Genomic DNA, 12,022 nt, shown 5'->3' with positions numbered 1-12,022 from the left:
CCTTTGAATAACTGCAGAAAGCAACAAATAATGGGATCGTGGTCTTTGCCCCCAATGTTTTGCCTTTAATGCTGTTGGAAACAAAGATGCTGGTTTCATCTTTTAACAACCCCCATAATCCCTTCCGGAGTGGAGTCTGGGCAACTGAATGCAGCTGAGGGCTTACTGGCCGGATGCCCTTCCTGTCGCCAATGCGGAATTATTCTCACCGTGCCCAGACAGAAATATCTGCCTCTACCTAGCATCGAACTCACGGCCTCCTGATTGTGAAGCTAGAGCTCCACCTCTAAGCCACCGCATCACGAAACAAAGATGCTGGTTTAGCCCAGTTAAAAGGAGAGGCAGGTGGACATCAGTTCAAAAGATGGGTTCAGCTCTGGGTACAAAACCACCCAGATTTGCAGAGAGGAAAAAAAGAACAGCCTAAATCACAGCTTCGGATATAAAACAGATATTGAACACTTGATAATTTTAACAACAGAGCACATACAAAAAAAAAAAGAATAAAAAAATCTATGAAATTTCACAACCAATTTGGAGGTTAAATGTAAACCTGTTTCTTTTTTCCTGATTACCCAGCTCGGTCCTTTAGCCGTTTCCGCTTTTCAACTGGCTGCCGATTCCAATTTCATAATGGAGGAGTATGAGAAGAAAACGACTATCCTGAAGCAACGAAACCTCTTTATGATTTATGCTTAAGAGGAGAGGTGGATAGATTTCAGATTTTTAAAAAATCTTGGCACTGTTAAAAAAAAAAAAAAAAGCTGGCGCGAAGAGCTCTTTCCCCCTTGCAACTTCTTCAACTAAATGAGAAGTCCTTTATATACTAATTAGAAACTCGAAAGTTCAACTCAGCTGAAAAACATCGTATGTGAGAAGCTGGTTTAGAGTTGGGGGAAGAGGCGCTGGTTCCCGACTTCTGCCCAGCTTCTAGCTAGCTTGCAGAAAAAGCGTTAGTGGTGGTTGAAACCACCTTGGCAATGCCGCTCGAGGCACCTGGACTATGGCTGCTCTGGAGTTCCTTTGTGTGCATCGTTGGCAGGCCTGAATCCAGCAACCGGGTTGGGGCTTAAGCTAAAGTCCTGGTTCCACCATCCATCAAAGCTACAATTTGTCACTGGACAGGACCTGGTGAGGAAAAAGAGAGTTAAAACCAGGTACGGTCAGCAGTGGCTCCATAGCATTCTCCCCTTCCCCAATTAACGAATCTCCATCCCTATTTATTTGCATCATTATTTGTAGACCACCCACTTTTATAGAAGAGACTAGACAGTCACTTATCTGAAACGGTATAGGACAGGTTCCCCTGCCTAAGTAGGGGATTGGACTAGAAGACCTCCAAGATCCCCCAATAACTTTGTTATTCTATTCTATTCTATTCTATTCTATTCTATTCTATTCTATTCTATTCTATTCTATTCTATTCTATTCTATTCTATTCTATTCTCCATTCTGTAGTTGTTCTGTTCTGTTGTTCTGTTCTATATAGTATACTATATTCTATTCTCTGTTCTGTTGTTCTGTTCTGTTCTAGCCTATTCTATATTCTATTCTCCATGCTGTTCTGTTCTGTTCTGTTGTTCTGTTCTGTTCTATATTCTATTCTATTCTATTCTATTCTAGTCTAGTCTAGTCTAGTCTAGTCTAGTCTAGTCTAGTCTAGTCTCCAGTCTCCAGTCTAGTCTAGTCTAGTCTAATCCAGTCTTTAGTCTATTCTTCTTCTTCTATTATTCTATGAGACCGTCACAAACAATTTCTGGTTTTCATATCCGCCATCTTTTGTGGCCTACTGATAAGCAAAGTCAATGCAGAAGGCAGATTCACTTAAAAATTGTGTTACTAACTTAACAGCTGCAGTGACTCAGTTAACAGCTGTCATAAAACGAAGCAAAACTCACTTAACCTCTGTCTCGCTTAGCGACAGAAATTTTGGGTTCAGGACTATCTGTATTAAGCGTAGTTCACCTTCTTGAGTTGACCAAAATACATTTATTTAAAAATGGGATAAGGGTCTAATATAATAATATGTAAACCAGTGGGTCTTTTCATTGATAATTAAAGAATTTGAAAATGCCTTTTTACAAAGTTGCCTCCTAAATACTGAATCAAAGTTTGCAAACGAAAAGGATAGACTTTGCAACTGTAAGATCAAATTCTGCCTACAGTTTGAGCATTGCCCTCTTTTTAATGTGAGCTAAATTCTCTACCTATAAGGTTCTAGTCCTCAATAATTTTCACTAGCCAGCCAAGTCAATTCAATTTTGCCTCATCCAAAATTAAAAAGAAAAACCAATTTAACTTCAGGTTAGCAGATATGCCTTCCAACCAGTTGTGAATAGGGAAGTCAACATTTGGAGTCAGATCCAAGAGAGGAGTATGGGAGGAAAGCCAAAAAACGAATAAGAATTGAAGTATTAAAACGGGCAAAGGTTGATGGATAGAATTGAGCTACCGTATTTTTCAGAGTATAAGACGCACCTTTTTCCCCAAAAAAGGAGGGTGAAAATCTGGAAGTGTCTTATACCCCAGAATGTAGCCCCGCCCAGCTTCTCAAATGGAGGTTTCAGAGACTGAAAAAAGCATCAGAAATGAAGCTTCAGAAAAGAAGCCCCCAAACAGAGCTTCAGAGGCTTTTTTTCTTAAGCTCTGTTTTGGAGGCTTTTCAGAGGCAGAAAAAAGTTTTTTCTGAAACAGAGTTTCAGAGGCAGAAAGAAAAAGCAAAAAAAGGCACAGCAAGACACAGAACTCACAACCAAGAAAACTTGCTAAAATTCATCTCTGGAAACAGCTGATTGGGGGTATTTCGGGAGGCCAATCCACCTGCCAATCAGCTTTTTTCTTATTTTCCTCCCCAAAAACTAAGGTGCGTCTTATACTCCGAAAACTACGGGATTTCCTCCCCCCACCTTTTTCTTTCTTCTTTTTTCTAATATAATGATGGCCTGATTAAAAACTAGAAATAGAGATAGAAATAAGAATATATACCTTTATATAAAGGACTATGTGTTAGCATAAATATGTGTTTTAACATTAGGATTAATAAGAGTGACCTGACTAGAAGTCAGAATAGAGGTAGAAATAAGAATTAGAGGGAATATCAGTAGTGATCATTTCGATATAAATTGAAAATAAGTAATAATTAAATGGGAAGATAAGAGTGAAAGATATTACTACATATGTTCAAGATCACTGACATTAGAATGGAACATTGAAATATTGAATAACTACTTTAAAATAATCAAGTACATTAATATTAGGATTATATGTTTGATTAATGTAACAATAGAACTATTGTTATTTGTAATAACGTGAATTATACCCAGAGACCACACATGTTCATGTATTGATGTTGATACCATGTTTCCCTGAAAATAAGACCGGGTCTTATATTAATTTTTGCTCCAAAAGACCCATTAGGGCTTATTTTCTGGTTAGATTTTATTTTGGGGGGGAAATATGGTACTAAATGCATCCATCTGGCTGACCATCTTAACTAGGGCTTATTCTGGGGGTAAGGTAAAGGTAAAGGTTCCCCTCGCACATATGTGCTAGTCGTTGCCGACTTTAGAGGGCAGTGCTCATCTCCGTTTCAAAGCCGAAGAGCCAGCACTGTCTGAAGACGTCTCCGTGGTCATGTGGCCAGCATGACTCAACGCCAAAGGCGCACAGAACTCTGTTACCTTCCCACCAAAGGTGGTCCCTATTTTTTCTGTTTGCATTTTTACGTGCTTTTGAAACTGCTAGGTGTTATGTCCTCCTCGCCTCCGTCCGAACGATGGCTTAATTAGCCGGCTCTTATCAGCTCTGGCAGCAAAAGAGCCAGCGTCTGCCAAGAGCCCTCGTTAGCTGCCAAGACGCTGGTGAGTCACAACCTTCAGCTCTAGTCAATCCGTGGATTTGCCTGATACAAAGAGACACACCAGCTCTTGCTGCCTTTTATATCCTGTGGGGTGTGGCTCCATGACTCAGCACTTCCTAGGCCTGCCCCTCCCCTGCTTCTGTTGTTCCCTTCTCTCCTGCCTATGAAACCTGGGATTGAGCCAAGCCTGATTGCTGTCAACTGGGTCTGCAGGCGTGGCCTGGGGGGGAAAGAGTCAGGGGATGGAGGCCTCGTTATCTCTTTCGCTTGGCCTGCTTCTGGCTCCTGGAGCTGAGCCAGGGAGGCTGGTGCTTCCGAGGTAAGTCCTGACGGCCCTTCCTCCTCACTGTCCAAGTCACTTTCTGGCAGCAGGCCCGGCTCCGAGTCACTTTCTGGCAGCAGGCCCGGCTCCAAGGCACTTTCGGGCATGGGGCCAGTTTCGGGAGCGGGAGCCACAACACTAGGTTGGCAGAAGGTGGGACAAGTAATGGGAGCTCACCTTTCGATCGACAAGCTCAGCATCCTAGCCCCTGAGCCACCGCGTCCCTATTTTGGAGGTAGGGCTTATATTATAAGCATCCTGAAAAATCATGCTGGACTTATTTTCCAGTTGGCTCCTATTTTCGGGGAAACGGTATATGTTTAAAATAAAAAACCCAATAAACTTTGGGGGGAAAAAATTTGGAGTCAGTGAGTGCTCTACACCCATCCTTATACCGACCGGACGATTCCCCTTGCTTTCCATTGAAAACTCAGGTATCCTACCTGGTTGCGTGTTTTGTGGGACTTCTGCAGTGCCACCCGCCACTGATCGTACATTTTGATGCTCAAATTGGCACAAGTCCCATGTTTGCGCATCCATCCGAAGAACTGCTTGAGTTCTCGGCGTAGCGTGTTGTTATGTTCTCCGTTCTTGGGTTCGCAAACTCCCGGAGTCCGTCCTGAAAGAGAGGAAGTGAAAGCTGACAAGGGATATTCTGCCAGGGGTGTGGGGAGAATCACAAAACTCTTTACTTTTGAATGCTAGAGGAGAAGGAAGAGAGGAAGAAGAAGAGGTGAAGAGGAGGAGAGGAAGAAGAGAAGGAGGAGAGGAAGAAAAGAAGAAAAATGAGAGGATGGGAAGAAGAGGGGAAAGGAAGAAGAGAAAAGAGAAGAAAAGAAAATGAAGCAAAGAAAAAGGAGAGGAAGCAGAGAAGAGGAGGAGAGGAAGAAGAAAAGGAAGCGGGAGCAGAGGAAGGAGAGGAGGAGAAGGAGTAGAGGAAGAAGGGAAGAAAAATGAGAGGATGGGAAGAAGAGGGGAAATGAAGAAGAGAAAAGAGAAGAAAAGAAAATGAAGCAAAGAAAAAAGAGGGGAAGCAGAGAAGGAGAAGATGAGGATGAGAAGAAGCAGAGAAGAGGAGAAGGAGAGGAAGAAGAGGGCTCCGCTGGATCAAAAAAGATTTATTTAGCCCAGCTTCCTTTCCATTTCCTGCAACAACCAATCAGATGCCTCTACAAAACCTACAGAAAAGGTATAAACCAGCTTACCAACCTACTCACGTTCTCTGCCCCAGCAGTATCAATACACGAGCACACAATAGATTTAAACTTAATGTGAACCGCTCCAATCTTGAGTGTAGAAAATATGACTTCAGTAACAGAGTTGTTAATGCCTGGAATGCACTACCAGACTCCGTGGTCTCTTCCCAAAATCCCCAAAGCTTTAACCAAAGACTATCTACTATTGACCTCACCCCATTCCTAAGAGGTCTGTAAGGGGCGTGCATAAGAGCACCAGCGTGCCTACCGTTCCTGTCCTAATGTTCCCTTCGATTGTATCCAATTCGTATGGTTATTTCATGCTTATACTTCTATATACTGTTGTGTTTGACAAATAAACAAATAAATAATTGTAATCAAATTTGCAGAAGAGTACTGCTACGCAGGAAGAATAGCACAGTTACTAGGAGTAAATTGATGTACTAAGCTACTACGCACATTTAATAAATAACTAAACCCGATAAAAGCAGCCCAGCTGGATCTAAACATCTAACTGTACAGCTGCTTCCAGATGCTACACAGGTGCCTTTGAAAGGTGCCAGGTGTAGCAGCATGTAGTATAGCAGTCTTTTTTGGGCTACGGACCAGCTACTGCTATTTAGTTGCCAGCTCCCTCAAATTATTAAAATCTGCAGGGGGGACCACAGAGTGGGTCAAGGTGACTACACAACTAAGTGTTCTTAACACCCGTAGAAGATATTGTATCCATGTAAGGCAGTGTTTCTCAGCCTTGGCAACTTTAAGATGTGTGGACTTCAACTTCCATTGTATTGTTTTTATTTGTTTCCTAGTATGATTTGATAGCTTGATTAGTAGTAACCTTGGCTATCACTAAGTGTTGTATCTTTTTATTCTTGAGGAATGTATTTTATTCTCCTTATGTACACTGAGAGCATATGGACCTAAGACAAATTCCTTGGGTGTCCAGTCACACTTGGCCAGTAAAGAATTCTGTTGAAGTCCACACACGTCTTCAAGTTGCCAAGATTGAGAAACTATGATCAAGTGCAGGGGTCTCCAACCTCGGCAACTTTAAGACTTGTGGACTCCAACTCCCAGAGTTCCTCAGCCTGAATTCTGGGAGTTGAAGTCCACAAGTCTTATTTATTTATTTATTTATTTTTCATATTTTTATACCGTCCTATCTCCCTAGGGACTCAGGGCGGTTCACAGCCAAATTAAAAATATACATATAAGTACAAAATAAAACATCAATTAAAAAACTTATTACAAATGGCCGAATAATTAAAAAATAACAATATACATAATAAAACCCATTTAAAACCAATTTAAATTTTAAAATCTAATCCAGTCCTGCGCAGATAAATAGATGTGTTTTAAGCTCGCGGCGGAAGGTTCGAAGGTCAGGAAGATGACGAAGTCCTGGGGGAAGTTCGTTCCAGAGGGTGGGAGCCCCCACAGAGAAGGCCCTTCCCCTGGGCGTCGCCAGCCGGCACTGCCTAGCCGACGGCACCCTGAGGAGTCCCTCTCTGTGAGAGCGCACGGGTCGGTGAGAGGTATTCGGTAGCAGCAGGCGGTCCCGTAAATAACCCGGCCCTATGCCATGGAGCGCTTTGAAGATAGTTACCAAAACCTTGAAGCGCACCCGGAAGGCCACAGGTAGCCAGTGCAGTCTGCGCAGGAGGGGTGTCACATGGGAGCCACGAGGGGCTCCCTCTATCACCCCCACAGCCGCATTCTGAACTAACTGGAGCCTCCGGGTGCTCCTCAAGGGGAGCCCCATGTAGAGAGCATTGCAGTAATCCAGACGAGACGTCACGAGAGCGTGAGTGACCGTGCATAGGGCATCCCGGTCTAGAAAGGGGCGCAACTGGCGAACCAGGCGAACCTGGTAGAAAGCTCTCCTGGAGACGGCCGTCAAATGATCTTCGAAAGACAGCCGTCCATCCAGGAGGACGCCCAAGTTGCGCACCCTCTCCATCGGGGCCAATGACTCGCCCCCAACAGTCAGCCGCGGTCGCAGCTGACTGTACCTGGATGCCGGCATCCACAGCCACTCTGTCTTGGAGGGATTGAGCTTGAGCCTGTTTCTCCCCATCCAGACCCGTACGGCTTCCAGACACCGGGACAGCACTTCGATAGCTTCGTTGGGGTGGCCCGGTGTGGAAAAGTACAGCTGAGTATCATCAGCGTACAGCTGGTACCTCACACCGAAGCCACTGATGATCTCACCAGTCTTAAAGTTGCCGAGGTTGGAGACCCCTGATCTAGTGTGTGTTATGTGGAAAGGCCGTTTTAAACCATTGTTTGAAAGCCAATCTCACTTCCCAAGGTCAAGCCAAGTATAATGGTATCAAAATAAAATTTAGCAAAAAAATATATATAAGGGCAACCTTAGATGCTCAACTATTCTTTTTCGCAAGGAGTAAATCCACCTGTGTTTTGCCTATTTCATTCCTGTATTTTTTTTTAAAAAAAAAAAGATTGCCTGCTTTCATTTATCTCCCCAACATCCTCCTGAAACCATCTCAATTATTCTTCCGCACGCACAATTTATCCTCAACCCATCCTTAGTATCTAAGTCATCCAGACAGAGATAAATTCAATGAACGTGAGGAAATGAAGACGATGTTCTCTTCAGGGAAACTGCCGATCCTCCCTCGTTCCTTCCTTCCTTCCCTCCACCCCCCCCAGCCAGGCGGACAGGAGATGAATGTTATGTGGGAAGGCTTGGGAAGAATGGAGGAGTCAAGGCAACATTTGAGGTCCAAGTCTTTGTGGATTCTCAGCTGGCTTTGGAGCAAGAAACCCAGGTGCAGGGTAACCGCAAGACCCAGATTTCTTCCGAGTCTCGTGGCTTAAAAGCCCAAATCTACTCCTGACACAGAATCGGATTCTGAGGAGGTCAGCTCGAGATTTCTTGGAAGAGGAACCTGACAGGAGCTCTTGAGCTTTAAGCTGGAAGGGTGCCCAAGAAAGCCACCAAGAGAAAGCTGAGAAAACAAACACCTGGCGAAGGAGCAGGAGCTTCACTTAGGGGATTTCCGGGGCTCCCTGTGGTGACCAGACCGCTAGCCAGTAAAACAGAACAGAATAGGAAGACCTAGTTTCCATCCCTGTTCAGCCACAGAAGCTCGCCAGGTAACTTTGAGGTAATCTCAGCCCAAAGAACCACTGCGGTTCAGACGTGAAGGTGCTGAAATAAAACAAATCCCCTGTTGTGCCTCGCCCGCCCTCCTCTCCTCAGCCAGGCCCCTCCCATCTCCTGCTATCCGATTCAGAGTCTGATAATGAAGAGGAACGGCCTGGCTCGCCTCCAGCCCCCAGACAGAATGTCAGGAATGAACAAACAAACCTCACTCCCACAGCGTGTGAGCACGAAGCCAGCCACGTGCTAGAATTGCCGGCAGCAGATCAGGAGGAAGGGAGTTCACAGTGGACGGATCCCCGCTTCCGAAGAATTGAGAGGCGACGTCAGCAAAAGGAAGGGAGGGGCAGGCCTAGATAAGTGCTGAGTCATGGAGCCACATCCCATGGCCTATATAAAAGACCAGCTTGAGTCAAGCAATTTGAGTCAAGCAAAGTCTCATCTGGTTTGCTGAAGTCACACCTTGGATTCCTGCCTGCCTGAGAAATCTGAAAGGAATTTGGCAAAGCTGCAGAGGCTTCGTGGCCACGCTTGATACAGACTTCCCAGACCCGGCTGTCGGAGGGGGAGGGGGACACGACATCTCCTCTCAGGCACAGAATCCAGCTGGGTGATTTTGGGACAGGTCCTTTCTCCCTTTACTTAACCGTTTAGTTTCTCCCAACCCTAGGCTGGGGATCCCCGCCCCCTCACAAAAAATATCTATTTTGGCATGCAAAGCCCTCTCTGTGGGCACACGCACGGTTACCAGCTGTTCTTCTGGTTTCCATGCACACCAGCCAGCTGGTCTTCGCGGGTGCTGGAGCACCAGAAAGCTGCCTGAAAACAGCTAAAAACCAGGCAGTTTTCCAGGCCTTTTTTGGGCCATTTTTTGGGCCATTTTCAGGCCATTTTTGGGCTGTTTCTGGGCCATTTCCAGGCCGTTTTTGGCTCAAAAAATGGCTTCAAAACTGCATGAAAATGGTCCAGAAAACAGCCTGAAACTGGCCCCAAAAATGGCCCAAAAACGGCATGAAAATGGCCCGGAAAACAGCCTGGAAAATGGCTCAAAAACCAGGAATGAGTGCACCAGCCAGCTGGTCTTTGGGTTTCCGGTGCTCCAGCACGCACATGCACAAACATGCACAAACATGCACCCATGTTCCAGTTTGGGCACTCAGTCCTGAAAAGGTTCTCCATCACGGTGCTAGGCTGTGGTTTATAACCTGCAGCGGACTGTTGGGGTTGATCATCATCGTCGTTCTTTAGCTGGAGGAACATATTATTCTACTGTACTTTTGTAAGAATAGAGTTGGAAGGGACCTTGGAGGTCTTCTAGTCCAGCCCAGTACTCAAGCAGGAGACCCTATATATCAGGCAAATGGCTGCCCAATCTCTTCTTAAAAGCCTCCAGTGATGGAGCAACCACAACTTCTGAAGACATGCCATTCCACTGATTAATTGTTCTCCCTGTCCGGAAATTTCTTCTTAGTTCTAGGCTATGGAGATTCTCAGTCATTCAGGTCACGGTTGTCCCAAAGGTGCTTTTTCAAGAGGCAGCTAAACTTCCTGGTTTTTCCTTCCTAAACACATGGTACAACATAGGAGAACAAACCCATCGCGACAAGATTCAGCAGCCCATCTGCATTTAAAAGACAAAGGCCACTCTTATGAAGACAGCAAAGTCTACATTTTGGACAGAGAAGACCTCTGGCTTGGAAGAGGAGTCAAAGAGACCGTCTATGTCAAAATTGAACAGCCCTCTCCCAACAAAGGGGGAAGAATACAACATCATCTATTTCCAATCTACAACACAGCCCTTTCAACAGTTCCAAAAAGGCTCCACACCAGGGGTGAAATGCTCCCGGTTCGGACCGGATCTGGTAGCGATGGTGGTGGGTGGTTTGGAGAACCGGTAGCAAAAATCCCTGCCCTCCTCCCTCCCTCCCTGCATGCCCAGCTGAGCCATGCGATCATCGGAGGTTTTTTTTTTACTTTTAAAAGCATTTTTTCTTCAGCCGAAAAAATGCTTTTAAAAGTAAAAAAAAAAAGGCTCTGATGATCACGTGGCTCAGCTGGGATTGTCAGAACCCTTTCAAAGCATTTTTTCTACAAGCTCTTCGGCCAAAGAGGTTGTAGGAAAAATGCTTTTAAAAGTTTAAAAAAAAAAAAGAAGTTGGCCACACCCACCCAGTCACATTACCCCCCAGCAAGCCACGCCCACAGAACCGGTAGTAAAAAAAATTACATTTCACCCCTGCTCCACACCCATTTGCACTACTCGGGTAGACCTCCAGGTGGCCTCAGTGACTCGCTAAAAGGATGCAAATGACCAGCTGTCTGCAAGGAAAATAAATCCTTCCATTCCCCACCATCCAGTCAGAGCTGAAGAAGCTTTTTGGATGAGAAACGAAATGACTTTGAAGAAAAAAAAACCAGAAAGTCCAGTTGCCTTTTGAAAAAGCACCTTTGGGTTCTATGCTGCTTAGAAAAAACCAGGGGCCCCCCCTTTGCCAAAGGTAAGGGTGGAAAATTGGTCCTATTCACCATTCCGAGGCGTGGAGGCCGCCGTTGGGTTGCTCCAATCACTCCAAATGCCGGCTTTCTTTGAACCATAGATACCGACCGGATTGCAGCGGACTTGGACGAAATACACCGTCCCGGGCCTTAGGCCTGCCAGCCGGCATGATGTCTGGTTGCTAACATTGTCGACAACCTAGCAAGAGAAAGGGAAAGTCAGTTTTTAAGAGAGACCTGGTTCTTCCATCCACCAAAATCTTATTTTATTTTATTTTTATTTATTTATTTTTGTCAAACGTGTACAAGATAACAGGTATAAGTATAAACACGGACATGAACACAGGAAAGGAGTACAAATAAATGGGGAGAGTAGGACAGGGACGGGAGGCACGCTGGTGTGCTTATGCGCCCTTCACGCACCTCTTAGGAATGGTAGACAGTTTAAGGTTGAAACTGTGGGGGTTTGAAGATATAACAACGGAGTCCGGTAGAGCATTCCAGGTGTTGACCACTCTGTTGCTGAAGTCGTATTTTCTGCAATCGAGTTTGGAACTATTTACCTTGAGTTTGTATCTATTGTTTGCCCGTGTATTATTGAGGTTGAAGCTAAAGTAGTTGTTAACAGATAGGACATTGTAACAGACAATTTTGTGTACTATGCTTAGTTCAGACCATAGATGGCGTAGTTCCAGGTTGTCCAAACCCAAAATTTCGTGCCTGGTGGCATAAGGGATTCTATTGTGAGCAGAGGAGTGGAGTACTCTTCTCGTGAAATACCTCTGGAGTGGAGTACTCTTCTCATGAATTGCATTAATGTCCGATATACAGTGTGGATTCCAGGCAGATGAGGTGTATTCAAGAATTGGTCTAGTAAAGGTTTTGTATGCCCTAGTTAGCAGTACAATGTTACCGGAGAAGAAGCTTAGCAGAATTAGGTTAACAACTCTTAATGCCCTTTTGGCAATGCTGTTACAGTGAACTCTGAGGCTTAGATCGTTTGAGATGAGTACTCCAAG

General features: G+C 44.9%; 1 protein-coding gene across 2 annotated transcripts in view; it reads right to left on the bottom strand.

Annotated features, from left to right (window-relative positions):
- Positions 1-36: 36 nt before the first annotated feature.
- CRLF1 (cytokine receptor like factor 1) overlaps positions 37-12,022 on the bottom strand; it is a 72,612-nt gene continuing 60,626 nt past the window's right edge. For both annotated transcript variants that reach the window (XM_058163480.1, XM_058163479.1), the window contains exons 6-8: positions 11,034-11,202; positions 4,625-4,800; positions 37-1,128 (exon numbers count right to left, since the gene is read on the bottom strand). In XM_058163480.1, coding sequence (XP_058019463.1) covers positions 1,105-1,128; positions 4,625-4,800; positions 11,034-11,202 — 369 coding nt within the window. In that variant the 3' untranslated portion in view covers positions 37-1,104. The remainder of the gene's footprint in view (positions 1,129-4,624; positions 4,801-11,033; positions 11,203-12,022) is intronic.

This window comes from Ahaetulla prasina, chromosome 1, assembly GCF_028640845.1.
Source record: "Ahaetulla prasina isolate Xishuangbanna chromosome 1, ASM2864084v1, whole genome shotgun sequence".
NCBI classification, from domain to species: domain Eukaryota; kingdom Metazoa; phylum Chordata; class Lepidosauria; order Squamata; family Colubridae; genus Ahaetulla; species Ahaetulla prasina.
The sequence above is the reverse complement of the archived record's forward strand: the minus strand, read 5'-3'. Positions and strand labels throughout refer to the sequence as shown.